The sequence below is a fragment of the Ramularia collo-cygni genome (genome assembly GCF_900074925.1).
Source record: "Ramularia collo-cygni strain URUG2 genome assembly, contig: RCC_scaffold04, whole genome shotgun sequence".
Taxonomy (NCBI): Eukaryota; Fungi; Ascomycota; class Dothideomycetes; order Mycosphaerellales; family Mycosphaerellaceae; genus Ramularia; species Ramularia collo-cygni.
In genome coordinates this window covers 615,435-641,622 of record NW_019716258.1, presented here as the reverse complement: position 1 = coordinate 641,622, position 26,188 = coordinate 615,435, and the positions used below count along the sequence as shown (strand labels likewise).

At 52.9% G+C, this 26,188-nt stretch overlaps 13 protein-coding genes; 4 read left to right on the top strand and 9 right to left on the bottom strand.

Moving 5' to 3' along the window:
* Window positions 1-1,447: 1,447 nt before the first annotated feature.
* RCC_03382 (uncharacterized protein) lies at window positions 1,448-2,786 on the bottom strand (the record flags this gene model as incomplete). XM_023768672.1 has 2 exons in its annotated part: window positions 1,448-2,561; window positions 2,680-2,786. The coding sequence occupies 2 exons, from the start codon at window positions 2,784-2,786 to the stop codon at window positions 1,448-1,450; spliced, it is 1,221 nt and encodes a 406-aa protein (XP_023624440.1).
* A 916-nt stretch (window positions 2,787-3,702) lies between these two features.
* Window positions 3,703-4,404, bottom strand: RCC_03381 (uncharacterized protein; the record flags this gene model as incomplete). Its single annotated transcript, XM_023768671.1, has 1 exon — window positions 3,703-4,404. One exon carries the CDS (start codon window positions 4,402-4,404, stop codon window positions 3,703-3,705), a length of 702 nt encoding a protein of 233 aa, XP_023624439.1.
* A 191-nt stretch (window positions 4,405-4,595) lies between these two features.
* Window positions 4,596-8,612, top strand: RCC_03380 (uncharacterized protein; the record flags this gene model as incomplete). The annotated part of the gene is made up of 1 exon (XM_023768670.1): window positions 4,596-8,612. The coding sequence occupies one exon, from the start codon at window positions 4,596-4,598 to the stop codon at window positions 8,610-8,612; it is 4,017 nt and encodes a 1,338-aa protein (XP_023624438.1).
* Window positions 8,613-9,161: 549 nt separating this feature from the next.
* On the bottom strand, window positions 9,162-9,824 carry RCC_03379 (uncharacterized protein; the record flags this gene model as incomplete). XM_023768669.1 has 3 exons in its annotated part: window positions 9,162-9,205; window positions 9,254-9,547; window positions 9,599-9,824. 3 exons carry the CDS (start codon window positions 9,822-9,824, stop codon window positions 9,162-9,164), a joined length of 564 nt encoding a protein of 187 aa, XP_023624437.1.
* Window positions 9,825-10,502: 678 nt separating this feature from the next.
* Window positions 10,503-11,304, bottom strand: RCC_03378 (related to vacuolar-sorting protein SNF7; the record flags this gene model as incomplete). XM_023768668.1 has 3 exons in its annotated part: window positions 10,503-10,576; window positions 10,629-11,042; window positions 11,118-11,304. The coding sequence occupies 3 exons, from the start codon at window positions 11,302-11,304 to the stop codon at window positions 10,503-10,505; spliced, it is 675 nt and encodes a 224-aa protein (XP_023624436.1).
* A 445-nt stretch (window positions 11,305-11,749) lies between these two features.
* On the top strand, window positions 11,750-12,193 carry RCC_03377 (uncharacterized protein; the record flags this gene model as incomplete). Its single annotated transcript, XM_023768667.1, has 1 exon — window positions 11,750-12,193. The coding sequence occupies one exon, from the start codon at window positions 11,750-11,752 to the stop codon at window positions 12,191-12,193; it is 444 nt and encodes a 147-aa protein (XP_023624435.1).
* A 29-nt stretch (window positions 12,194-12,222) lies between these two features.
* Window positions 12,223-13,908, bottom strand: RCC_03376 (related to aminotriazole resistance protein; the record flags this gene model as incomplete). XM_023768666.1 has 2 exons in its annotated part: window positions 12,223-12,634; window positions 12,683-13,908. The coding sequence occupies 2 exons, from the start codon at window positions 13,906-13,908 to the stop codon at window positions 12,223-12,225; spliced, it is 1,638 nt and encodes a 545-aa protein (XP_023624434.1).
* A 708-nt stretch (window positions 13,909-14,616) lies between these two features.
* Window positions 14,617-15,703, bottom strand: RCC_03375 (probable Eukaryotic translation initiation factor 3 subunit I; the record flags this gene model as incomplete). XM_023768665.1 has 2 exons in its annotated part: window positions 14,617-15,589; window positions 15,654-15,703. 2 exons carry the CDS (start codon window positions 15,701-15,703, stop codon window positions 14,617-14,619), a joined length of 1,023 nt encoding a protein of 340 aa, XP_023624433.1.
* Window positions 15,704-16,523: 820 nt separating this feature from the next.
* RCC_03374 (probable C-1-tetrahydrofolate synthase) lies at window positions 16,524-19,358 on the top strand (the record flags this gene model as incomplete). Its single annotated transcript, XM_023768664.1, has 1 exon — window positions 16,524-19,358. One exon carries the CDS (start codon window positions 16,524-16,526, stop codon window positions 19,356-19,358), a length of 2,835 nt encoding a protein of 944 aa, XP_023624432.1.
* Window positions 19,359-19,628: 270 nt separating this feature from the next.
* Window positions 19,629-20,180, bottom strand: RCC_03373 (uncharacterized protein; the record flags this gene model as incomplete). Its single annotated transcript, XM_023768663.1, has 1 exon — window positions 19,629-20,180. The coding sequence occupies one exon, from the start codon at window positions 20,178-20,180 to the stop codon at window positions 19,629-19,631; it is 552 nt and encodes a 183-aa protein (XP_023624431.1).
* A 398-nt stretch (window positions 20,181-20,578) lies between these two features.
* On the bottom strand, window positions 20,579-21,343 carry RCC_03372 (uncharacterized protein; the record flags this gene model as incomplete). Its single annotated transcript, XM_023768662.1, has 1 exon — window positions 20,579-21,343. One exon carries the CDS (start codon window positions 21,341-21,343, stop codon window positions 20,579-20,581), a length of 765 nt encoding a protein of 254 aa, XP_023624430.1.
* A 412-nt stretch (window positions 21,344-21,755) lies between these two features.
* On the bottom strand, window positions 21,756-24,397 carry RCC_03371 (related to ceramidase; the record flags this gene model as incomplete). XM_023768661.1 has 2 exons in its annotated part: window positions 21,756-23,855; window positions 23,978-24,397. 2 exons carry the CDS (start codon window positions 24,395-24,397, stop codon window positions 21,756-21,758), a joined length of 2,520 nt encoding a protein of 839 aa, XP_023624429.1.
* Window positions 24,398-24,603: 206 nt separating this feature from the next.
* RCC_03370 (related to BCAS2 family protein) lies at window positions 24,604-25,224 on the top strand (the record flags this gene model as incomplete). The annotated part of the gene is made up of 1 exon (XM_023768660.1): window positions 24,604-25,224. The coding sequence occupies one exon, from the start codon at window positions 24,604-24,606 to the stop codon at window positions 25,222-25,224; it is 621 nt and encodes a 206-aa protein (XP_023624428.1).
* Between the last annotated feature and the right edge of the window lie 964 nt (window positions 25,225-26,188).

Genomic DNA, 26,188 nt, shown 5'->3' with positions numbered 1-26,188 from the left:
CACCGCAAACATGCGGCACAGGTCCAGAACCTTTTCCACGCCGGATCAGGAATCCCACCATCCATCATCACAACCGCAGACAAGGCGCACGAAACCGTCACAGTACAGGCCACCCTATCGGAATGGGTCATCGGGAATGCTCACACTTGACGCACATCAAAACGAGATCTCATGAAACGCTTTCCGGCCACTCCATGCCCGCTCGGAGTCGCAAACCCCGACCCTGGATGTGCTGCATCTCACTCGCAAGCATCTCGTACACCGTATCTGTGGGAGTTATTTCGCGCAGCAACCTACGAAGGAGCTAAGCGCATCCGATCACACGCTAACCGTCGGTGAACTAGCATTGCGCAGATGAATGTACAGCCCGCAGGTCTGCTGCATCGCTTATTCGAGATGATGAAATTCTGGGGACTCCAATAGATCCGCAAGATTGACAAGTACAACTTCGTCCCGAAACGTTCGTTGCTCAGACAAGACGGTATAGCAAAGGTCGGCATTTGGTCCATAACACAATATTGACGCAGACGCTAGTAGCACGTGTCGACCGCATTTGTGGAGACGGGAAATTCGCAAGCAGCCACCACTTTCCATCATCGCATTCCCCTCATCTCACGAATGAGCAGACTTCCAAGTTCTCCGCATGCGTCATCAGCACTTTTCATCCTTCGTGTTTCATCACTCCAACCGGCGTACCACTCCCGAAGTCGTTTCCTGCTTTCGGCGTCGCAACAAACGGTACCAGCGCCAGGCTTTCAAGTGTTTACTTCGGACCAGGTAACCACCTTTGGCAATGTACATCCGGGCCACGGCGTGTCCGGCAGATCAGCTTCCGTCGACCTGCACGATGCGTGCGTGCGTTGCGTAACGCGTTTGCGCTGCGCCTTGCGTGGCGCCAATCCGCTATCTTGGAAATCGACCCCGCATCCTTGAAGAAATGGAGAGATGATTGTCGGAAGCGACTTGGCGATTTCTCCAGCTGGGGTATGTCATGTGAAAGATCTGATACATTGAGCGAAACTCCTCCAAGACATCTTCACACTCGCAAAGCTTTGAGATGCTCTTCCTGGACGGGAGGTGTCAAGAATGCCGTTTAGATGGCTTGCAGGCGTCTCACGTGGCTAGACTGAAACGGCAACGCAAAATCGTCTGTCATCACCACGTTGGCAGGATGTCTACTTCTGCGCTTGCCTGAAAAACCTCTCCCTCATTGAGAAAAAATGTTGATCAGAGAGGTAGAAAGCAGCCCCCTTGATAGGAAGTGTACCAGCCATCTTGGTGCGTCCTGTTCGACTCGGAAGCATAACCGTGAGTGCCAAAATCGCAGACACGAACTCAGCTTTCGCACCAGATCGCGCGTCGACGCGAGTTCTCAAACATTAGCATCCCTCGATCGATCCTGTCCGATTTGAGGAATCCTGATGCCCGTCGCCTCACCAACATGCCRTCAATCTAGCGTGATCTGTTCCTCTCTTTCCCGGCAAGGCTCCAACTCACTCCCACTGTACGGAGGCGGCGGCATTCGTGCAGCATTCGAAGGTCCAGCATCACCAGATCGATCTTCGACATCCTTCGGCCTTGGAACCATCTTGACCTCAAACTCCCTGACAAACAAAACAGTCTGCTCCGCACATTTCATCTTCATCCGAACTTTCACAAAGTATCTCCGTATGATTAACGCATGCCGGAAGCTGGTCGGCCATCGCAGCACCGCCTCGGTTGAGATGGCAGCAGAATATTCGGTGGCCTTTGTCAAGGATAAAGGCAGAGTTGTCCGACAATCCAACTTTTGAACTGTCCGACTATCATTCCTTTCAAAGGGTCCCTTGAGCCGTCTTGATGAATCACACCATGTGTATGCTATTAAATCRGCTCGAAAAGACGTGACGATCACTTCGGGGAATGATAGAGCATCACTCTGCTCGCTACGACGGATACTCATTGTGAAAGAAGGCTGATATCCAGGCCAGATGTGCTGAAGCTCCGTACAACTAATCTCACAGCCAAACTTCGGCGCAGTTCCAAAAACGGCTCGAAGTCTCTGCTGGAATCCCTGCGGTCGCTCGTCTTCGGGAAGCAGCATATTTGTCTGAATCACGGACTTCTGCTTGTGAGTTCTGATCACCGTATTCAAACTCATGGCTGTAGGACGAGGATCGTCATATTGTATCTCCGGCTGTTTCCCATGCTCTGGCACCGTGGTCCTAATGTCGATCCCAGGGATATCGATCTTGACTCCCAATCTGTATCGAACCGCGAGGTCGACGGTATCCGGAAACTGCTGAAACGCGTGAGAGAATGATGGTGGGAGAGCTCCTCCCATGGCCGTCTCGGGGAAGCAGATGTGAAACGGAAATTCATGTCTATCGTCTGGCTTGGAGCTGAAAGACCCATTGAAGATTCCGACGGCGAGATTGAACAACGGCCCTCCATGATCTACGGGCATATCTCGTTCTTGCTTGACAATGACTTTGGCTTTGCCGCGAAGCAGGACTTCGAGTTTCATTGGCACGAATAAGTCTGCGGTCGGTGCGGTAGATTTGTTGCTTTTGAGTCGATTGCTATATCGTTTATATCTGATAGAAATCGGAGGGTCAGCGTAGACTCTTTCGACGGACCCGTTAATGAATGGAGGTTTGCATGATGGTTCTCTGCGAGATGGTTCGGAGTTCGACGTACTCGAGTACCACTTTGCCATCGATCGCATCTCTAGCGCCATAGTGAGGTCGCATTCCACCTTCTACGACAACCTCCGCCACGAGGCTGCCAAGCCTCAAGTCTGCCATCCGTACGGTGTCGTAGTTGGAGAGAGTGATGGTGTAGGTTCATGAGAATTCTATCGCATGAAGCTAGGTAGGTACTACTACACTTCCTTCCCATGATCGTCAACATCATCWAGTGATTTGATAATCATCTCGGTGATGTACATGTCGAAGCGGGGCATTTCCTTTAAGCTGCACGGCTCGGCGGCTGTGGCTAGGCTGAAGATGGTATGAAAGCGGGAATATCAATCTACCAGGTAACTTGTCAAAAGTTGTCGACGTTATTGAGTGGTGATTTTCCACATCTTCTAAGTTGGCGAACTTGTTGAACAATCTTGAACACAACTGGCCCCGCAAAGTTACGTGCTCATTGCTGCCGCCTTCCATTGTGTGGTCATAACGAACCTCTCTTCCCGATGATCTCTCCTGTTCGTTGGTTCGGGCGACACTCGAAAAACACAAGTACATGTGCCAAGTTAATCGGTGCTGTAAGCTATACTTCTCGCGCCCTTCCGCACATCTCAACGTGGAAGCGGCGAATCGCTGGTCACTCAAACGCCTGTCCTCGGCGTACAAAGACCATGCCTCTGCTTCGCAAAGAAAGAGATGGTCTACATGGACCGTGCAGTTCACCAATGCTTGCCAGCTCACTGCAGCCGAAGTAGTTGAGAATCTCCTCCAGTGCTGCTTGCCAGATCACGATCACGAGATGCTAGCACGACTGTTCGACCATAGCTGCCTGGAGGTATCATGCTTGCTCTTCCTCTTGCCAGGCGGGCCATCTGCGCTCACCTTCCTGTCGACGGAGTTGGGAATATGGATGTTGTTGCGTCCAGGTCCAGTTGTAAGCCCTGCTGTGGCAGCACAGCTCCCGTCCCTTGTAGCTGACGGCCAGTCTGCTTTTGTCTAAATCCAGATCATGTTCATTGGCTGGCTTTATTCAAGCTGGCGCTTGGTGTCCCTTCTCTTGCTCTCCCTCACCAATCACAAGCCCCTTGACGAACTCGATGTATCCGATCCTACGTCCCCTCGCTACTCCCACAGCATCCTGCAACAGACCAAATGCCAGTCCGGCCTTGGCGCCCATCCTGGCTGTTCTAGCAGCTGTCGCCAGTGGAAAGCGGTTCCACGCACTGAAAAGCCCGGCAGTACCGAGACCTGCCAGCATGCTGCTCACACAGTCACGTCCTACAGCGACATCTCGCAGCTCCTCCTCCTCTCCCAGCAACATCCTTTCCCGCCTCTCATTCCGTTCCCTCGTTGTCGCCACGCTACCCCATGCTCTGCGACCAGCCGCCCTACCKCGATCCACGCCCTCTTCCATGCCGAAGAACACGCCGACCCAGACGGAATAGCGGATGGATTGCTTGATTCCTTCCACCACCCCACCCAGCATCATGTTGTAGTTCTTGGACTTGTGGTAGAGGAACCAGCCGGTTTGAGTAGTGGGTAGCCGATGAGCATTTTCGGCGCGAAATACGAGACCGGCATCCATGGAGCCCTTTGTGAGACCGAGGAGTAAGCCGGAGACGGATGCCAGTGTGAGTGCCAACGGGAGTCGTGCGCCAAGCGGCATGGATAGCCGATCTGGGGAGATGACACTCTCCCCTACCTCTGACGGCTGGCCTGGAGGTTCTGCCATGCTCGATCCTTTTGTTGTCACGATGAAGATGTGGCAGGGCCGCGGGGGAGAAAGCTGGACGCAGCTCAGGCTTGAATGCTCTCCGCGGGAGTGTGTGGCCCGTGCTCAACTTTTCGCGACACGCGTTCGCATGTGAATCTGTTCCAACGCCGCCACCACCTCTTTCCTCTCCCTCTCATCACCCCCACAAGATGCTGGCGTCACGATGTGGTTACATGTGTCGCAGTTGCCGTGCCAGGACGCAAAGTGTGCTGCAGTACGAACAGCGCAGGGGATTGAATGATGGACGAAGACCGCCGGTCGGAAATCGAGTGCTGGCCCAGGAAGCGGAGGTGCGGCAGCATAAGGGGAAGACGGCACGCAAGAGGAGGCAGAGAAAAAAAGCAAGCTATAGGGGTCAAGACACCTTGGTCAAATATGATTTCAAGCCCGACCTGAGACACCACGTCAGCCCTGACCGCCCCGAGAAATTTCATTTCACGGAAAACGAACGTTCCACTAACCCAGTGGGTCGTATTCCACACGAGGCGCCAAGCGTGGAGAGTGCAGAGGCGGCGGCAGAAGGGGTGGATGTCAAGCATGACGCCGTCGTGAGGTATGAGCCAGTGGGTCGTATCCCACACGAGGCGCCAGGTGCGGAGAGTGCAGAGGCGGCGGCAGGCGGCGTGGATATCAAGCATGACGCCGTCGTGAGATATGTCACGCAATATCGGCAATCCGCTGAGCCAGTGGGTCGTATTCCACACGAGGCGCCAGGTGCGGAGAGTGCAGAGGCGGCGGCAGGCGGCGTGGATGTCTCGCACGATGGTTTTGCAAATATGCTCGACGACATGGTGGAGCTGGCGGGAGCAGAGGTCAAGATAAAGACAAGAGAATCTGCAATCGAACCTCGCACAACACCCCAAGGCACTCCCAGCAACCCTCTCCTCTTTACTCCGTCGAAAACGATGCCGCGCCAACAACCATCAGCCGTCCCCACGTTTGCGTGGCAAAAGACGTCCATGTCGACCTTGATACCGGATGCCCGTCAGTTCAATGGTCTTTGCGCTCGTATGCTACATACCTCACAACTAAGACATCAACATGCGGAAGCAGCAGCATCCGAGACAAAGTCTGCATTTGACAGTCTCCGTCTAGCAACCAATCTTCCTCCTGCTGGCGGAATTCGGGCCCATCTTCGCAAATGGCAGGAACTTCATGGTAATGAAGACGATCCAATTCCCGCTATTCCACAAGATGACGTTGCATTGGGCGATGCTCCCTACAACGACTTTCAGCGCCTTCCAGACGAGGCTTGTATGCGTCTCCAGGCACAACAAGACGAGAACGAAATGGAACAGGAAATAGCATCAGGCTTTGTTGCTGCGACAGGTAAGGAGGGTTACGATCGAGGCAACGCTGTTGAAGACGCCCGTTTCCTCAGCCCCGGTGACCTAGTCGAGATTGATTTCACACGCAGCGAGCGAGAAAGTATCCTCGCCGTCTTCATCAGACCCGTTGGCCTCATTGGCAACTACGCCCAATTTCTGACTATGCAAGGCAAATGGTTGCATCAATCCGAACGTTTGGTTCAATACCATCTCAAAGGCTTCGCTGACACTGCCACTCTGAACGCCATCATTCCCCATCTGCCCAACCCCGAGAGCATGGCCGATCTCCAGGCACTTGCAGACAAAGCGTACACGGAAGATCTTTCTGTACCGAGGGAAGTTTCTGCGCCTCTCATCGCGAAAATGGTGAAATTTTACGACGACAGCCAAGAGATTTACCGTCTCCACGCCAATGCTCTGGACGACGCCCATCGTATCCTCGCACACGACACTGACTTGTGGTATGGCACTTTGACAACCGCTGCTACCACTCTTTTGAAGATGCCAGCAGCTTCTCTACCCAAGGCTGCCCTATTCGCAGTCCGCAGAGCCCTGGTACACGCCGGGTTTGCCTTCAACATGGACCGCCGCTCGCACCGTCAGACAGGATACTTCCAAATCCGAAGCAAGGCTCAAGTAAAGAACGTCGAGCAAGTGCGTCATTGGGTGCGACAATGGCAGGATGATCTGGCCAAAACCGCAGCCATGTCCGAGCAAGCAAAGAAGTACCACTCACCTAGCAAAGGCGCCTCATATGTCTACAGCTTCGTTGAAAAAGCAAAGGTCATTGCAATGAAGAGTCGAGAAACCCGTCAGCCAACCGAATGCCACAACATCGGGATTAGCAAGACTCGCATCCCGTTGACCAACGACACCGACTGCGTCAAAATCACTACGGGGAATGAGTTCACCGAAGAAGAGCAGGAAATTCTGCGTTTCATGGAATCATGGGCTTGCACGAGCCTGTTCGTCGGTCTGAACCGTATCGAGAGCCTTCCACCACTCATCCTCCACGCAACAGGCCTTTATCCAGATGCTTCACTCGCCAAATCAACTGGCTACATGTTTCTGCAGGAGTTAGGAACTCTGTTGCCATATGAGAATCGCATACGATTCGATCAACATCTTCTCCTCCCCAGCTCTCAACACAGCAAACCTCTGCAAAACCTCATGGCCAAGCTGATGGATATGCGAGACTCCCACAATTTCCAAGACTCCATGGCTGGCCTACGTCACGACTGGAAGGATCTTCCCGTTTACTGCATCGATGGTGCCGATGCCCATGAGATCGACGATGGCATTTCTCTCGAGCCAGCAGGCAAGAACCAGCACTGGGTTCACGTTCATATTGCCAATCCCACCGCGTTTTTCGATCGTGATCATCCGCTGGCGAAAATGGCCCGACACATGGGTGAAACCATCTACATGCCGGAGAGAACGTACATGATGCTTCCCCGCTGGGCAACCCAACGCCATTTCTCTCTAGCACCCAATCGTCCATGTCTCACCTTTTCCGCCAAGTTGGATGCAGACGGCAAGACTCTCGAGCAGAAAATCACCCCGGGTATCATCCGAAATGTAATCTCACTGACCCCTAGCGAGATTGAGACCTTGATTGGCGACGACTCCCTGGAAGCCAAACATCCCATGCAGACCTTCTCCGTCGGTGGCACACCTCCTCCTCCCCGAGCACGCAAGTCCCAAGTTCCGGACATGCAGTCATTTCACGTTGCCCAGCTCAACACCCTGAACGAATTAGCTGGGCGTCGTGCGGGGATCCGCAAGGCCGCGGGAGGCCTGTTCTTTGATTCTCACAGAGTTGAGGTCAATGTCTGGCAAAATTACAAGCACACCGGTCTAGCTTGGGACCATCCACACCGGAGAGGTTCCCGGACTGTAGAAGGAGATCCAATCATTCAGCTCAAAACCCGWGCCTTGTCCAACTGGTTCGCCCCTTCTGCGAATGCGGTCGATGTCCTCGTCCGAGAATTCATGTTGCTAGCCTGTGAGATTTCTGCTTCTTGGTGTGCAGAGAGGGACATCCCAATCATTTATCGCGGAACCACATCTACACCAGAAAAGCGGGTTGAGCGAGAGAGGTTCATGAAGGAAGAAATCGAACCCAACACAGCTGCTGATGGGACATACCCCATGTGGCTCGGCGTGCAATATCTTCAGACAATCGGCTTCACAGCTCTTCGCACCGAACCTATCAAGCACGGATTCTTGGGAATGGAACACTACAGCAAAGCGACCTCCCCGCTCCGAAGATACGGAGATATGATTCTTCACTGGCAAATTGAAGCTGCTCTACGGCATGAGGCCTCGACGGGGCAGAGTTTGGCGGTCAGCAAACGCGGATCTGGCGGACAGAGAGGTCTCCAGCTACCATTCAGCAGAGCCGCCCTCCAAAATATAATGGTCGGTCTACAACCCCGCGAAAGTATCGTTTCCCGCTCACAGGCCTACACCGAAACATTTTGGATTGCAATGCTTCTTTTCCGGAAACACCATTTTAACGAAGATGGCGGGCTCGCAGGATTTCCAACCCGAGAAGTCGCGGTTGAAGATCCTGGTCAAAAGGGAGAAACGAGGATGGCTACGGTGCCGATTTTCAAAGCTTTTGTCGCTAATCGGCCGGATCCTCATGGCGGGGCACCGCTTGTTTCTTGCCTTTTGGTGGAGTTTAACGTCACTGCTAGTATGATTCCTAGTGTTCTGCCCGGAATGGAGGTGAAGTTGGGCGATTTGTGGGAGGTTAGGATGGAGAAGGTGGATGTGTTCCATAAGTTGGTGATTGTGAGGGCCGTCAGTTTGGTGAAGAGAGAGGCGATGTAGGATGTGTGGACGTGTGGAAATAGTGACGTGTATGGTGATGAATACGATAGAAGTTCTCTGCTCTGGTGCTGAGACTTGCTTGAAAATGTGAAAATTGGAGGAAAGGGGTGTGATGTGATTTTTCTGCTTGAATTTTGAGATGTTACAGCACCTTGTGATGGCAACGAGCCTTTCTTGAGAAAGAAGAACTGCCATGCTCTGTTCCCAAGGCATAAAAGAAGTCAAAAGTTCTCCAAAACTGACGCGGTTTGTCTTCCGCCTCATAATCTGTCGGTAGTAAGGTAGAGAGTCGAATTTTGCTCCTTCTCTCCTCATTCAGTCTACATTTGTTCGTAAAGTCAGCTGCGGCTCATCGAGACAAAGATGACATGGCATACCTGAACTTAATCTAGCCTAGAATTTCTGCGGACGAGAAAGTTCATAGCGATACACTCAGCCCGTGGTCTCTGGTATCCCTGTCACCTCAAGCTCCCCGTTCAGAGTAAGCAGTTTGGTATGCGGACAAGCTTACGGTTGGCCTGCTCCTGAAGTCCTGCACCGGAGAGGCACTCAGACGCAGCTCTTTCCGGCGTCTTTTGAGAGATCTGTGGTACCTGGGAGGTCAGCATTGACGAATCAGTGTAGGAAGAAGAAGGACACACATTTGAACGCAAGAGCGTATTTGGCCTGCATCTCTTCCGCCTCTCGCAGCATATCTTCGACTCTCTGTAGGTCTTCCTTGACCATCTCTTCGTACGCCTGCTTCTTGTCGTCGAAGTACCATTGTTTCAAGATGGAGAATTTATCCCAAGAAGTGAAACTACCGGCGGATGTTGGATGGATTTCGCGCGAGATGGATGTGTTGTTGTCGAAAGTCAAGGTCATGCCAGCATCTGTTCGCTCCATGCAGGTGATTGAAATGCCTGGAGGTTTGCGAGAGATGCTCTCGAAGCGAGCTGAGAGTAATGTCAGCCGAGGGCACCCAGTAATAGCATGGATCTACTCGCCGGAAATTGCCTTGCGATTGTCTGCTCCGACTAGAAGCAGTGTAGCAGCGAAGATGCGGCGAGAAACGCCTGGTTGATCGATGATTGCTTTGCGAGGATCGATGGCGATTTCGGCGAACGTCTCAGCGAGAGAGATTGTCTCTGCGAGGGACTTGGCGATGGAGTGATTCTCGGTGATACTGCATCCAGAGCTACTGAATTGGGTGAAGTTGACCGCGTCGCTCATTGTGCCGAGAGCAGCTCTCATCAATATGACGAGAACGAGGGCAATGAAGTGCTCCATCTTAGCTGGGAAGTGTCAGAAATTTGAGCGAAGAAAGATGGCCGCAGAAGTGATGTGTTGCGGAGCGATGTTGTGTGGATGGTTGTGTGGAGTTCGAGATGTACGAGGAAAGGAAGGTGCAGCCTTATATAGGTAGCCAATAAGTAGCTTGATGTCTCGATGTGGACTAGCGCTGGTGAACTTGCAAGTGAAGTGAATTGTTGTGGAGCCGGCAGACTTTTAGGCACAATCCCCTCCCCTCACTTCGAGGTCTCGCAACACCGACTGTACTCCCCGCAGCGCAAACGTAAGACCAGGTAGTTGTAACATGGTCAACAGACAGAGATGTAAGACTAAGAGGGATGAGTGAATAGAGAAAAGACAGCCTGGCAGGATTGAGTGATGAAGTGTGATGCATATAAGTATCCATGCAGCACCGGGATCAAGTCCGCTCACCTCACTTCGCCACTGAAACCCCGGGAGAACAAGCAGCCCGATCAACAGTCAGGTCATCAAGGTTCGCGAACTGTGTGGTTTGAAGGTTATTGTACGCTGACAGGTGCATCAACAACGCCGCGTTGAGATCAAAAAGCAGCAACAGCTTACACCAGAAGGAATCCACACCAACAGCAATTCCCCTCATCACATGGCCATCTCGGCCTGGAGTTTCCGTAGTTCCTCCTCCTCGTCGTCCTCCACTGATTGCTTCCCTTTGGCTGCGTGGAACGTTAGCAAAGACCTCCTTCTGTTCCTTCGGACTACACTTACGCTCTCCCAACGGCCTGTTTGGTAAACTTGGCATTTGGTCCGAAACAGGTACTGTTCCCGTGTGCAACATCTTGTTGTCCAGCTCCTCCTGCTGTAGTTCTGCCAGCTCGTCTTCCAGCTCGTCCTCGTCCACGCCTTGCATCGAGTTGCCTTGTGTGAGCGCATCCGCAATCTCCTCCCCGATTGCGTGCTGTTCCCTCAGATCCTCCATGGTCTGATCCACCTTCTCGATAGAGAGATCGCCATGGATCTTCTTCATTGCCTGCTGAGCGCCCTTCATCGCATCCAACGTCTCCTTGTTGATGTTTGCTGTCTCGATGGAGGATATCTCCCGCTCTACGGTCATCATTTGCGCACTCGTCTGCTCGAGCTGATGTTCAAATGCCTTTTTCCTCCGTAAGGCTGCCTTGGCCACTGCAGTCTAGATATCAGCATGCAATACGAACATGTGGACCTCCTCGGCCTTCACGGTCGCGTGACTCCACTTACCTCCCTTATTACTGCTCACATTCTTCCGCGCAATCACATCCTGTTCGTCCATCTGGTTTTGGAGGTGCTTCTCCCGCTTTGACAGCATTTCGAGAGTACTTCGTAGGCGCAATATGGCGTTCTTGGGCGCATCCTTCTTTGCGGCGGCGCTGCCGCCAAAAAGGCTGCTAAAGCCCCAGCCGGACATGGTGGCGGCGGAGAGAATCTATCGCGGTTGTTGTGCCAAAGGAAAGACGACGAAGTTGCGGCGGGACGGGTCCTGGTGGGGGTCTCTTTGTCGTCTCGGGCGGGAGATAGGCGGCTGGGAAAGCGCAATCGGGGGTTGTTGTAAGAAACCGAGGCCGACAGCGGCTGGAGGGTTCTCAGGAGCACAGGTTTGCGATGTGTTGTTGCCTAGCAGGTGATGAGAGGCGTGATGTTGAGACGGTATATGTGGTAGGTGGTGATTGATCTTGATCGGTTGCCCGCTGCCTGAAGATGTCGTTGCACTCTGGTGTGACGCAGGATCCCTCCAGATTTGGTAATCATAAGCGCCGATCTATTGACACCACGTCTTGCCATGTGACAGCCGGGTTACAACTCCATCATCACGAGCGCTCACAAGAACTGCATCAGGCGGTCGACTTCCTCCGATGGCTTCCTACGATCCTTACTGTAGGAGACCTGAGCCCACGCGTCTCGTGCTCCTGGATCAAATCCACGAGCAAGGACCAGGCACCAAGATCCGCGTGCTGGGATGTGTGCATGAGTACATGATCGACAGCGGCACGCTCGTGCTGAAGGGCGAACATGCGGCCACCGCGTCTCGCAATCTCACAGTCTTTGCAGACATCAACAACGTACTGGAGAGTKTCCAACGCGAACTGCTTCAAGTTGGAGCTTGGGTGAACATCGTTGGCTACGTGAGACCCCACACTCAAGTTGCGACGACATCAAGAAAGCACAAGAAAGGCATCAAAACGCTGAGCTTTCCCACCGTCGAAGTTCTGATGATCTGGTCCGCTGGAGCCATCAAACTCGTCAGCTACCAGTCGGCTGTACGGAGCGTCCAGTCAACTTCGCTTCCAGCTGGATGAACAAGGATGAATCCGTCTCCAAAGACTGTCTACTTTTTGGATCCACCCACTTTCCCTGCGCCTCTGAACGCAAAAGTCGCTATGCCCAACGCCACCAGACAAAGGGCAAAATTGAACCATTCTGCACTCCTAAGGCCAGCGAGAAATGCCGGATTGTCTTTCGATCCCGCTCCCGTCACCGCAGCATCGTCGGAAACCTCCTTGCTCTCTTGAACCGCAACCTGGATGGCGGTACCTATCGCTAAGCCAATGGCCCGTCCTATCTGTCCCACAGCATTCACCATAGCACCCCCAATGGCCTGATCCTCCTGAGGCAGCGCGTGCGCCGTGAGGAGTAACAGGGCAGGAAACAAAGTGTCCGCACCAAATACGGCAAGACACATGGCGGGAAAACCGTACGCCCAATATGTTGTACTGGGATCAATCGGCACAGCGAAGAGACTGCAAGGATGTTAGCTCGGAGCCTGTGGCTTACCTCACTAGACTTACAGTCCTGCGATTGCACAGCACATCGTTCCAAACATCGTGATGTATTGAACGTCCACCAGCGCCAGCAGTTGCGCCGTGACGAAGACAGTCATGGCTCCCACCACGCCCGTCGGGATGAATCGGAGCGTGGTATGAATGGCATCCAGTCCCTTGTACTCCTGATAAAAGTATGTTGCGAAGATGAGGAAGTTGTTGAAGGCGGCGTAAAAGAAGGCCATGGTGATCATGGCAGCCGAAACACGCGTACTGCGGAAGATACTAACCTTCATCAGCGGTCTCTTTGTTGTCTTGTTCTCCAAGTATATTTGCCAGGCCACGAACGCTGCCACCAGAAGCAGGGACAAGACGATCAGCACAGGAATATATGCTTTGCTCCAACCCACCACATTCCCATCCGTAAGAGCAAACAGGAGGATTATCAGACCCACTGTGATCATCATTCCACCTGGCCAATCCACTGCATTCTTGACGTCCTCTTCTTTGGGCAGGACTGTCGGTAATGGGATGACGAACCACGCGGCAATGGTAGCAATTGCGGACATGATCGCTAGGATCCAAAAGACCCATTTCCAGGTCGCGTACTCACCAACTATACCTCCCAATAAGTTTCCAAACACAGATCCGAGTGGAGCTCCAGCAGAATACATTGCAAAGGCATAGTTCTTGGATTTGCCTGGTGGAAAGCTGGTTCCCAGAATGCCAATCGCTGTCGGCACATTCGCTGCCGCGCCTAGACCTTGGAGACCGCGAACCGTGTTGAAGCCAATCTCATTGGGGATGAAGGGACAGATGACAGTCATGATACAGAACCACGCGGAACCGTAGATGAAGATCAGACGCTTTCCGTAGACATCAGCCAGTCGGCCCCAAAGGAGGAGGAAGCAGCCGAAGGTGAGAGAGTATGCCGAAACGAGCCATTGCTGTCGTGCGGAGGGGATGTTGAGAGACGCAGAGATTGTTGGCAGTATGATGACAAGAGCTTGGACGGAGAGGGTATTGAGAAACGCGGCGCCTGTGAGGGTCGTTACAAGAGCGACAGTGCGCACGGTGGAAAGTGGATTCGTGGGTTCTCGATTACGGTCGTCTGATTCGAGGTCTGGTTCCTCCGGATTTGCGATTCCCTTCCTGATTTCTGTTCGAGGTCCATCGTCACCTCTCTCAGCCCCATATTTCTCTTTCTCCAAAGCTGGCGAGATGTGGTCACCGCCTGATTTCGGTTCCGACATCTGAGCAAACAATCACAAGACGCGAGTGAAAGAAAATGGAAAATAAAAAGTCACGACATTCTTACCAGTCTCCGCGCATCGCTCTACTAGTTTCATAGATGCGATCTCCCCACATCGGCAGCGCATTTGTGTCGCTATCTAATGCGTAACGAGAGGCCGAGAGCGGATAAGACTTGATCCATAAGGGCGATTTCGGCGACGATGTAGATGCGGCAATCGATTCCGCGTGCCAAGATAAGTATGTCTCGAGGACATATCAATCTAGGAGAGTTGTAGATCTTTCACAATGGGTTTGGACATTTCATAGCGATGTTTCCTACATGTACTTGACTTGGCTTTACGATGGTCATGGCTACCATACCTAGCCGTAGAGATCCCAGCAACCTACTTTTCGCTGCCAAGACCGCAGTGCTATGTGGAAAGGCTGCGACTAAACAAAGCCGCCAACTCGCTGGCCTTCGCGACTGACATCTCATATACCTAGCGGCGACTCCGCCTGGGTCAATTCCAATGGGGAGAATGAACATGATACAGGAACAGGAGGCGCAGAAATCTGGTTCATTTTCAGTCATACGACCATTCATCGTCCTCTTGTGAGACCTAGATAAAGGGTCCCACTTTGATCAGCGCCAAAACGCCATGCTTTATGCCCTGCCTGCCTGTCACTCATCATCTAGCCTCGTCGCATCGCTTGTGCTCAAGAAACTTTTACATCCGTCCCTCGCGCTCCTTCTCACGCTCCACCTCAAATTTGAAGTCAAAGTAAGGAGGGTCGAAGTGGTGCACACGAACGTATCCATCCTCTCCTCCACTGCAGTAGCACTTTCCGGTAGGGTCCACGGCGACATAGTTCAAAGGACCGAAGTGACCACGGACTCTGCCAATCTCCTCCTCGAAGATTTTGTGATAGAACCTCGCCTCGAATTTTCCTTGTCGTGCGGAAGTTGTTGTGACGTCCATGGCAGCCTGWCCACCTCCTAGGATGACATAGTTTGTTGGCTCGGGTGTGATTGCTGCACTGTTGAGAGGGGTGTCGGCAACGTAGGTCTTGAGCACATCCAGGGTCTTCGCGTCGATGAGCTTGGCGGTCTTGTCCTTGGATGAGGTGATGAAGTATGTCCGGTCGGAGCTCCATTGGAGATCGGTGACGGGCTGTCCCTCCTCGTGTGGGAAGGTGTGAGAGAGCTCCTCGCCGCTCTTGGCATCGTACTGTGTTACACTACCRTCCTCGTGGCCAGTGATGATGAAGTGATTCATGTAAGAAAAGCCGGCGACTGTGACCTTGGGAATGTCGTCGACAACGATGCGCAGACTGTAAGTCTCCGCCTGCTCGCCTTCTGGGTCCTGGTTGATGTCGTAGACYAAGACAGAGCTGAGCTGTCCTTGTCGCTTCTCCGTCACACCTAGTAGCTGTCTTCCATCCTCAGAGAACTCCACGCGCTTGATGGCTGTACCAAATTCCCACGTCTTCAACAGTCTGCCCGTCTTGACCTCCCAGAGCCGGATGGTGTTGTCGGCGCCGCCAGAAGCGAGGATGGTGGTGGTCGGGTCGACATCGACGGTCCAGAGAGCACCCTGATGACCCTTGTAGGTGCCGAATCGCTCGCCGTTGGCTGTATACCACGCGCACACGACGTGGTCTTTCGAGACGGAAAAAAGAAGATCGCCCTCTTTGGAGAACCTAGAGGCATGTCAGTCCGTCTGAATTTCGGCCACGCATCTGCGCACTTGATGGGATTACACACTTTACCTGCGTCAGCGCACGCTCGTGGCCCTGAAGTAGAATCGGCCTCATGTTGACGGTAGTTTGGTGGGATGACTCTTTTGTGGTGGGGTCCACAAGTCAGGACGACTTTGTCGCACCTGCAGTGTTGCCAAGAGTTCTTCTATGGTAGCCAGCATGTTGAAATGGGACAAATCAATTGTATCAAATTACTATCAATGGCAATCAATTGTCTTGCAAGCATAGGTAAAGTACCATCACACAGGCTGGAAGGTCGATTGTACAATTACCACCATCCAGGACTTGCATATAATATCAGAACGGCGATTCGAAGCCCTACAACGCTCGACTCCATGAGCTGATTGATATACACGCAATTTCTCTGTCCAAGAAATCTTTATTACACTTCCTACCTTAGCCCACAGACGTCCCCGCGGCCACAAGACCGGTGGCTCAGTGACTGGTGGCTGGTGGCTCCGTGTCGGGTGTTTTGAGAAATTGTCCCCGGTGACCGGACGCGTTTTCATCATATCAGTCACTGCATCGACTCTTGCGAAGCTTTTGCGTGACTTTACGGGGAGAGAACTAGGAGGAGGTCTGCATCTCAGTGGAATCCCCAGGTTTTCCCTTGTCTCTGCGAACGTTTACACCCGAGGAAAGGATGTATTTGGCCAACAGTCATCGTGCATGTGTGCCCCGCCTCACGCCTATCACAACGACCCGCCGATTTCTTCCTCAGCTTGCTATCCGCCCTCGTGCCGCGATCCCACCACACGCCATTCGGTCCTTGAGAGCTTTCGGTGCGCTTGCTCGGTCCACGGGAGCTTCTGGTGCGACTATAAGATCTCACAAGCACGCGGACTTCCGCTGCTTCAGTTCCACCGCAGCAAACATGACCGCCACCAAAATCGACGGCAATGCCATTGCCAAAACCATTCGTGAGCGAATCTCGAGCGAGGTGGCCGGCAAGCAGGCCAAGAATGCCCGCTACAAGCCCAGCCTGGTCATCATCCAGGTTGGCGACCGTACCGACAGCTCCACCTATGTTCGCATGAAGCTCAAGGCCTGTGAAGAGGCCAATATTGCCTGCCGGCTGGAAACCTACCCCGAGTCCATTACCGAGTACGAACTGCTCGAGAATATCGACCATTACAACAACGATGAGTCAGTCCACGGCATACTGGTGCAGCTACCTCTGCCCAAGCATCTCGACGAGTACGAAATCACCTCTGCCGTAGCCGACGASAAGGATGTTGACGGTTTCGGCACCGCCAACATTGGCGAGCTGGCCAAGAAGGGCGGAAAGCCATTGTTCATTCCTTGCACTCCCAAGGGTGTCATGGTCCTGCTGAAAGAGTCTGGCGTCGACCTCAAGGGCAAGAACGCCATCGTGATTGGGCGTTCTGATATTGTCGGTGCTCCAGTGAGCTACCTGCTGCGGCATGCAGATGCTACTGTCACCGTATGTCACTCCAAGACACAAAACCTCAAGGAGATTGTCAAGACGGGTGACATTGTCGTGGCTGCCCTTGGTAGCCCAGGCTTCGTCAAGGGAGACTGGCTCAAGCCGGGCGCCGTCGTAATCGACGTTGGCACAAATGGCGTGCCAGACGATACCAAAAAGTCTGGACAACGCTTAGTCGGAGATGTCGATTTCGAGTCTGCCGCGGAGGTTGCCAGCCAGATCACTCCTGTGCCTGGTGGTGTCGGCCCAATGACTGTTGCTATGCTCCTGTCAAACGTCGTTGCTGCCGCCGATGTTCAATCGGAGAAAGCCAAGGCAAGGCACATCACTCCTTTGCCATTGAAGATCAAGTCTCCTGTTCCTTCGGACATTGCCGTGTCTCGTGCTCAGCATCCAAAGCTGATTAACAAGGTAGCGTCGGAAATTGGAATCCGATCTCACGAGTTGGAGCCATATGGTGCATACAAAGCCAAGGTGTCATTGGACGTGCTCAGGCGATTGGAACACCGTCAGAACGGCCGCTACATTCTCGTTGCTGGTATCACACCCACACCTCTCGGCGAAGGTAAGAGTACCACCACGATTGGTTTGACTCAGGCCCTCTCTGGCCAGCTTGGCCGTATCGCCTTTGCCAACGTCCGTCAGCCATCTCAGGGTCCCACCTTTGGAATCAAGGGTGGTGCAGCTGGTGGTGGGTACAGTCAAGTCATTCCCATGGACGAGTTCAACCTGCATTTGACTGGTGATATCCACGCTGTGACTGCAGCGAACAACTTGCTGGCTGCCGCCATCGACACGAGAATGTTCCACGAGGCTACCGCACCGGATCCAGCGCTCTTCAACCGACTCGTGCCTGCCAAGAAGGGCAAGCGCACGTTTGCCAACATCATGTTCACCCGTCTGAAGAAGCTTGGGATCGACAAGACCAACCCTGACGACCTCACACCTGAGGAGAAGACAAAATTCTCCCGACTCGACATTGACCCGGAGACCATCACATGGCGACGTGTACTAGATGTCAACGATCGTCACCTACGTGGTATCACCATCGGTCAGGCACCATCCGAGAGCAAGGTCGCACCACGACAGACGGGTTTCGACATCTCTGTCGCTTCCGAGTGTATGGCTGTGCTTGCTCTTGCCACTGACCTCTCTGACCTCAGAGCCCGTCTCGGTCGCATGGTCATTGCATCTTCCAAAGCGGGTGACCCAGTCACCGCTGACGACATCGGATGCGCCGGTGCGCTGGCTACTCTGATGAAGGATGCCGTCAAGCCAAACTTGATGCAGACATTGGAGGGTACTCCCGTATTCGTCCATGCTGGTCCATTCGCAAACATCAGTATCGGAAACAGCTCCATCATTGCCGACCGCATCGCACTCAAGCTTGCTGGCACTGAGCCCGATGAGGCGGCCGAGCGTGACGAGAAGGTCGGTTTCGTAGTTACTGAGGCTGGGTTCGATTTCACCATGGGCGGCGAGCGATTCATGAACATCAAGTGTCGTGCCTCTGGCCTCGTTCCTGATGTTGTTGTCATCGTCGCTACTGTGCGTGCTCTCAAGGTCCACGGCGGCGGTCCTGAGATCAAGGCCGGCGCACAGTTGGACCCCGTCTACACCACGGAGAACGTCGACATCCTTCGCAAGGGTTGCATCAACCTTGCCAAGCACATTGAGAACGCCAAGTCATATGGTGTCAACGTTGTCGTTGCTATCAACAGATTCGACACCGACACCGAGGCTGAGTTGCAGGTCATCCGCGAGGAGGCCATCAAGGCTGGTGCCGAAGACGCCATTACTGCCAATCACTACGCAGAGGGCGGCAAGGGAGCTGTCGATCTCGCCAAGGGTGTCATTGCTGCTTCCGAGAAGAGCGAGCAAGATCAGTTCCACTTCCTCTACGACCTCAAGGGCTCCGCACAAGAGCGTATTGAGGCCATCGCCAAGAAGATGTACGGCGCTGCTTCCGTCTCCTTCTCCGAGACAGCACAGAAGAAGATTGACACCTACACCCGCCAAGGTTACGGTGACCTTCCCATCTGTATTGCCAAGACTCAGTACTCCCTCTCCCACGACGGAGCGCTCAAGGGTGCACCAACTGGCTTCGAAGTTCCCATCCGGGATGTCCGCATGGCTGCTGGTGCTGGATACCTGTATGCTCTTGCAGCAGACATTCAGACCATTCCTGGTCTGCCCACTGCACCTGGCTACCTGAACGTTGAGATTGATGGCGAGACTGGAGAGATCGACGGTCTCTTCTAGTTCACATTGCAGTCTTTCGAGGAACGGATACAGGAGTTTTGGAGTTTACAATGATACCAGCTATGCTGTTCAACAATGGCTAGCAACAACGATCTTGCTGCATCTTTCAGGATGGTCAGGTTGGGATGGWGAAAAGTTTAGATACTTGCCGGGTTTAGTCACTCAACGTGAAAGCGCGGCGTTGGGGAGATGTTGATGTGGACTCATCTGTGTATTTAAGTAATCAGACACCGAATCTATTGAGTCGTTCGCTAAAGATGTTCGAAAGTTTCAGTGACAGCTGTCTGAAGTTATCAATTCACATAAGGTCACCCAGTCCGACTGGCCATTGTCCGCGCCGCCGAAGCGATCACCATCTGAGGCATCTTCTTCGTCCTCCCCGCCACCATCCCTCAACAACGCAATCGCAATCCCAATCTGTTTCCCTGCGAGAGTGAAATCACAATTCCCATCCTCAAACAACTCATTCCKCAGTTCGCGGAGTCGCACAATCAAAGCATCGCGTTTCGCCGTATCCACTGGGTTGTGCTCGTGTTCGGRAACCAAGACATAGGACAGGCCATCGATACTAATTCGCTGGGAAGTAGGTGAGCTGCGGACCTTTTTGCTTCCGAGAGTTGCTTCGCCGCGGTAGGTGGGTTTTCCTTCTGCGACTGTGGTTTTCAGGGGTAGGATCTTGGAGTTTTTTCTCTTCTTGGTGGTTTCTTTGGGTAGTTTGACTACTTTCGCCACGCTGGTTTTGGAGACGGTGGGTTTTGTTGCGGGTTTCTTGGCTGCTCCCTTTTTGGTGGCGGCTCTCTGTTCTGCCGTTGGCCACGCCATTTTGGAGTTGTGAATGAGGTTCAGGGATGAACGGATGATGGTACATTAGTGGTCTCGGCGGAGTGGTTCTCTTGAGTCTTTCCAGACGCCGGAAATGGAAGAAGAGCGGATGGCAGAACAAAGAGCGTATCCCCGAGTGTTGACCCTGCGGCTACATTTGAGAAGACTTTATGCGCTGTTTGGACAAAGGATCGTTGAACTTGGATAGACCAAATGATTATAGATATGGCGTTATTTCGACAACTCGTCAGCTGCATCCAATATCCATGGTGCTCTGCTAAGCATCACTTCTTGCAAAGCACGTGTGCATACAGACAAGTTCGTATCATGAATCAGTTGAGGAGACAATGTCCCATGCTGTGCCGAAGCTGCACACGCTCCACTCCCCCCATTCGCCTCTAGCGATGAAGGGTCACAACCTCTCCCTCGGCCTTGAGTCCCATTAGAGCTGACTGGAATGTCATGATATCGCCCAGGTTAAATCTCCCTCGTTCAAACCATGAAGGCTTGAAGCTTATCCAATTTCCGATACCGTCGCCTTCCTCAAACTTCTTGCGGTAATTGATCTTGGGATTTGGGTTGCTGTACTCGCGACTCGACTCCAAGAAACCATGAAGCGCATGTATGGCTCCACCAACGTGTTCACCAACACCCTTTARCGAAGTTTCAGAAGCCATGGGCTCACTGTTGATTCTCTCGAAGAGATCATCGAGTCCCCAAAGCACCATCCTCGCTCCGTTCCTGATAACAGCATCATAGTTCAGATCTGTTTCTTGGGCCTTGGAGTTACCCTTGGTGGTCTTATTCGACGAGGTCATCTTTGATGAGGCGTGGTCCATCGCGGCTGCTATCGACTCTGGTGCGTTGGGTTGTGGCGATGCCTTGTGTGCCAAAAACAGAGCTCCTCTGCCGCATCTCTTATACGTCCCATGTTCGCGACGGTCGACTTCGCAGTAGATCTCAGGTGAAGATTCAACAGGTTCGCAAATGTTGCTAACATTTGACCTCGATGTGCCTTTTAAAGGCTTCTTCACGGCCTTTGTTGGCACCGTATCTGGGAGCTTCTGTATGGACTGCTTCGCTGTGGATTTCCTCGCTATGGGTTTCTTCGGGGACTTCTTTGCTTTCGTCGGCTTCGTGATCGTCTTTTTTGGTCTCTTCATGGTATCTTGAGGAGATTTCTCCGCAATCGTCCTGGTAGCTCTAGTTCTGGGTGCCATATCGTAATCCAAGGTCTTGTTCTGAGTTTGAGTCGTGATTAGCTATGCGGAACTCGATATGAACTTGTCACTGTGTTGATCAGCGGAGCGAGGAATGTAAGGTGCGGAATGCTGACTTCTCTTCTGGCGTCAAATCGCTGGCTGGTAATCCCAGTGTGAATGTGTTCGGCTTACTGTAAAGTTCGTTAGATACATGAAGTCTCGTAATCCKAGTGCCTTTTGACAATAAATGCATCGCTTGCTTGACATCAATTGCATCTGAGACAAGAATGCAAGAGAGCAGTTAGAAGCCCGTAGAGACTGCGCGTAATTATAGTTCGTATCGTGTAGGCAGGTCATGTACAACTCCCAAACCTCATGCAATCGTAAATTCAGCACTGATTCCCTCGAACGGCGTGATGCCGCCTCCCAGCGATTTCGCATCTCCGTAATATCGTAATCTGTAGCGACCTTGTAGAGAGCTGTCTCTATGCAACAGGTCTCCATGAATCTCTGCGCTGTCGGCGTTCTCCTCTCGCCAAGCTCCTGTCTCCCACTTCGTCTCCCAGCTGATCGTAACTTCACTGGTTCCCAACGTCGTGGACGTACGTTTCCAGTCATAGACAAGACCCCAGTCCTTGTCGTCACGAATTCGCTCCCAAAGTCCCGACTCTTCGTGGAGAGTTTCTACCGCTGCGAAAGTTGCTCCCAAACGGAGGTTGTTGCGTGGATTGGCACCAACGAACTTGGCCGATATGGTGTCGCCTGCAAGGTAAAGTGGGTCTACGTCAGCGATCACATCACCAAAGCTTTTGAAGAAGCCTGCTCGATCAACCACAACAGGCGTGATGAAGGTCAAGCTTTTGTTGACGTAGATTGGTGGACTGGGTCCAAGATCCAGAGGTGGTAGATCCTGTACAGACTTCGCTAGGTATGGCAGCGCACTAAGTGATAAATTGATGTGCGCGTCCAGAGTCCACGGTCCGTAAAGTGTAGATGCACCCTCGTAGCGTTGGATGGAATACTCCTCAGGGGTAGTGATGTAATGGGAATACGTGTTGGCAGGACCTCCAAGCACCACGAAGGGGCTTTGCTCGTCTTTCTCAAGCTCTGAAAACGTATTCTTGGCATAATCTCCGATGGCCTCCCTCCAGCGGCGGCCCGACATGGTAGTGGCCTCGCCAGGAGACACGATGATGAAAAGTTGGCCGACCCTCAGAAGCTGAACATCCACAATGTTGGGGCTCCAATCGTATGGCGTTTTGCTTTCACCGACATCCAGAAGAATGACCTTCTCGCGCTGGCACGCTTTTTGCGTGTCATTTGGAGTRTGTAGACGATAGCCAATAGCAGTCCACAGTGGATTCGCGTGAGGATCGTTGGGTTGGCCTTGCTTGAAGTCAAACGCACCAGGGCCGTCCGACGTGCCAGCAGCAAAGGAGTATCCCATCGCAGCCGGGCAGGTACGCACAGAAGTGCCGTTGCGAAGCTTGAATCGGTAATTGCTCAAATCTGCAAATTGATGCAAGCTCTTCACAATACTTCCTTGCACCGGAATGAAGGCTTCCTGATCATCAAACAATTTTCGAGCACCGCTGAACTGGCGGGTACCGATTTCGAAGCTGGAGGCAGTTCCTGCGTCGTTCCTGCCAAAGTGGGGACCTCGACCATGGCAAGGCTGCGTTTTGTTACCGCACAGGCTTGTCTTGAAATCACACATTTGGCCTTGCTGCTCCCCGAACTCGCAATACGCGCCAAGTACGTTGGGAGACGTGTCTCCAACATTGGACTGACTGAAGCCCGCGACGAATGACGGGTCTTCAACGGACCTCTCGAAAAGCACAGCAGCAACGCCTTTGTTGTCGCCGGTGACAAGAGTATTGTTGCCCAACATGCTCGTACCATGTACCGCAAACCACGTAAAGACCCCAATGTCACGGTCTCCAGACTCTGTTGAGTGGGATAGGCGTAACATGCTAAGAGTCTTGTCAACGTCATCCTTGTAGCGCGATCTTTCTTCGATGGGGTTCGCAAGATAGGCATATGGACTTCTGTTGATGTTGGCATCATAAACTTCGGTGGTGCCGATTCGGAGGTGACCCGGAGCGAGCCCTTCATGAGCCTGCTTGATAGAGGCAACTGCTCCGTCAACAATGGCCTGATATGAAGGCTTATTGAAGCCCTTGCTCGTGATTTGCGGTAGCAAGTAGTTGAGCCATGCTCCAGGACCACTGTGCGAGTGGGTACCAGTGACAGCAACATTGTGTTGGCCATATAAAGCAAAGTCGCCCCYGAGATCCTTCAACGCCTGAAGGATGCCATGTCGAATTGCAGTATCGCCAGATTGGGTATCAAGAACTAGGTAGACGAAACGATCTGCTGGTGTTGCGACATCTCCAACGATGAAAGCTCGCGAATATAGGCGCTGTCTAAGCCCACTACCAACTTGTGCCGGGTCGGCGTAGCCCATGAAGTTCTAAAAGCGAAGGATAGAACGGTCAGCAATGTTTTAACATTCCCGATATGGCCCATAGCCTGAGTAGCTTGAGAGACGTCGTCGCACTACCCTGCATGCCTCCTCCTCTTTGATTTACTTACAATCTCCACGACGGGGCCAGTGATATCAGCTTTGCCAACTCCAACGAGATAACTGTCGCCATCGATTTTGGGTGAGTACTTGTCTGGCAGTGAATTATGATTAGGATCTGTGGATGAGATGTCGAAAGCAGGATAGCCCAGCCTGTKGGAGGTATTCAAGAATGCCAATGTCAGGAAAGCAACTGCTGCCAGCACAATGACTACCAAAGGTGAGCGCGACATGGCTCTTCGATTGAGTCCGGAGTCGACTATAGCATTCTGTGGTACACTGCCGTAGTCGCCACGCGATCCCACTTCAATTATGGAGGGATCTTCCGGAAGGTGGTAGTTATGCTGGTGATGATGATGGTGATGGTGACCAGAGTCTATGGGAGCCGCCGGCGGCTCTGCGTGAATTGGTCCTGAGTGATGATCGCTCATTGATGACCAGATGACGACGCACAGTGTAAGGTCATGAGATGAGGTGAGGTTGAAGGCGTTAAGGCAGCAAGTGCTACCTGGTACTCTGTGAACCGTACCTGCCCTCGCGTAGAACTAAGGTTACTTAGCGCCGGCCAATGCCGTCGTCTTTTCAGATGAAAGTCGAAGCTGGAGCTCTCGACATCCACCCACCAACACACGCAAGCATGCCTCTCATTCAAAGCACAACAGACGCGCTGCCGTATATTGACGCGCAGCCCTCTAAGGAAGCTCTGTCTGCTGCTAATGCGTTGATACAAGCCGAACTGGACGCCGAACATGCAAACACAATGCACCCTTCAATTCCTGCGCAGCGGGAATCTCATTACTCAGAACTCGTCGAGGCAGAACATGCGCGAATCGCATCTGGCAAGCCCAAAGCTGGTGGACTGGATCTCAGCCGATATGAGCTCCTGGACGCGCCTCCCAAAGGAGATTTGCCCGCATGGAAGGCCGCATTGCAACAAGCGTATACGAGTGCCGAGTATCTTCGCGGTCGCGAGATCAACCTAGGCTTATTGGAGACATACGGAAAGAACGCCTGGCTGATTGGCAATAGTCGGCTGGAAGATGAGCTGCGGGCGGTGGAGAGGGAGCTGGAGGTTGCCAAGCTGGAGCTCGAGCAGGTGGAGCAGGCCCGACGCGCAACTCAAGGAAACGTTGCCGGAGAGATGCAAGGGCTGGAAGAGGGATGGAAGACAGGTGTTGGTAGGATGATCGAGACTCAAGCTGCTGCTGAGAGACTGCGGCAAGAGATCCTCGAAAGGAAGAGGCAGGGTGCCTCGTGAGCAGAGAAAAGCCCGGCGATTTTGCAGTACGACTCGCCGCGCGACTCGACCAAAAGCCCAGCGTGCAATCTCATCTCTACGATTCGCCTCAATTCGGCCCCTTCTGCGGCTGATCGCAGGAACTTCCGACTGGAGAGCGTCGCCGGCTAAGATGCCACGTTTCCTTCGACGGAGAGTGAGGGTGAATCGGGTGCCAGGACACCAGTCCTACCCGTATCTATCTATTGAGAATGCGCATACCGTACTCAGGATTGAAACGGCACCTTGACCCATCGTTCTGCCGAGCACCTGCAACCAGTCTCGAGTCGGAGGCCTTTCCACGATCAAGCCCGAGATGGTGTGTTGTGGCAAATCCTGCGAGGGTGAAGTCACATTCAAATCGTTCTGGTAGGCGGTAGCAATGCGCTCTGGCCGACAAGATATGACATCACTCCAACTGAATGCTGGAGTGAGCAGACGTGAAGTGAGGTCACTTCGACATTGTGGAGACTTCGTTTGGCAGATGCAAGATCTACTCAGACACTTCCTGGTCACAACCGCGCATGGGCGACTGATGCTACAGTCTGCGTACCCTAAACTATACCGAGATAAAACAGATTCTGCGCTGATATGGCCACGCAATGGCCTCTTCTCAAGATGTTCCCGTCATTGCATTCGAAATTGTCCGCAGCAGCGCAAGGCTGCCGCTATGTGAAGCTCACTTCACTCGCGCTGTTGCCTGAACCTCACTTCACTCGCCGTCACATGAGCACATGCGTTTCAGTAGCTCTTCTTAATCTCTTTCCGCTCTGTCTTTTCCAGTGTCAGCTTCACTTTAACCTTCTCGATCACAACCAACACATGCATGCACACATCCTCCACGAAGAAGAACAATGACTAACACGTGGTAAATAGTCAATATCCGCGCTTCTCGACCAGCCTTCGTCATTCTCGACACATACAGCGCTCCCCACTGGTGGGCCTG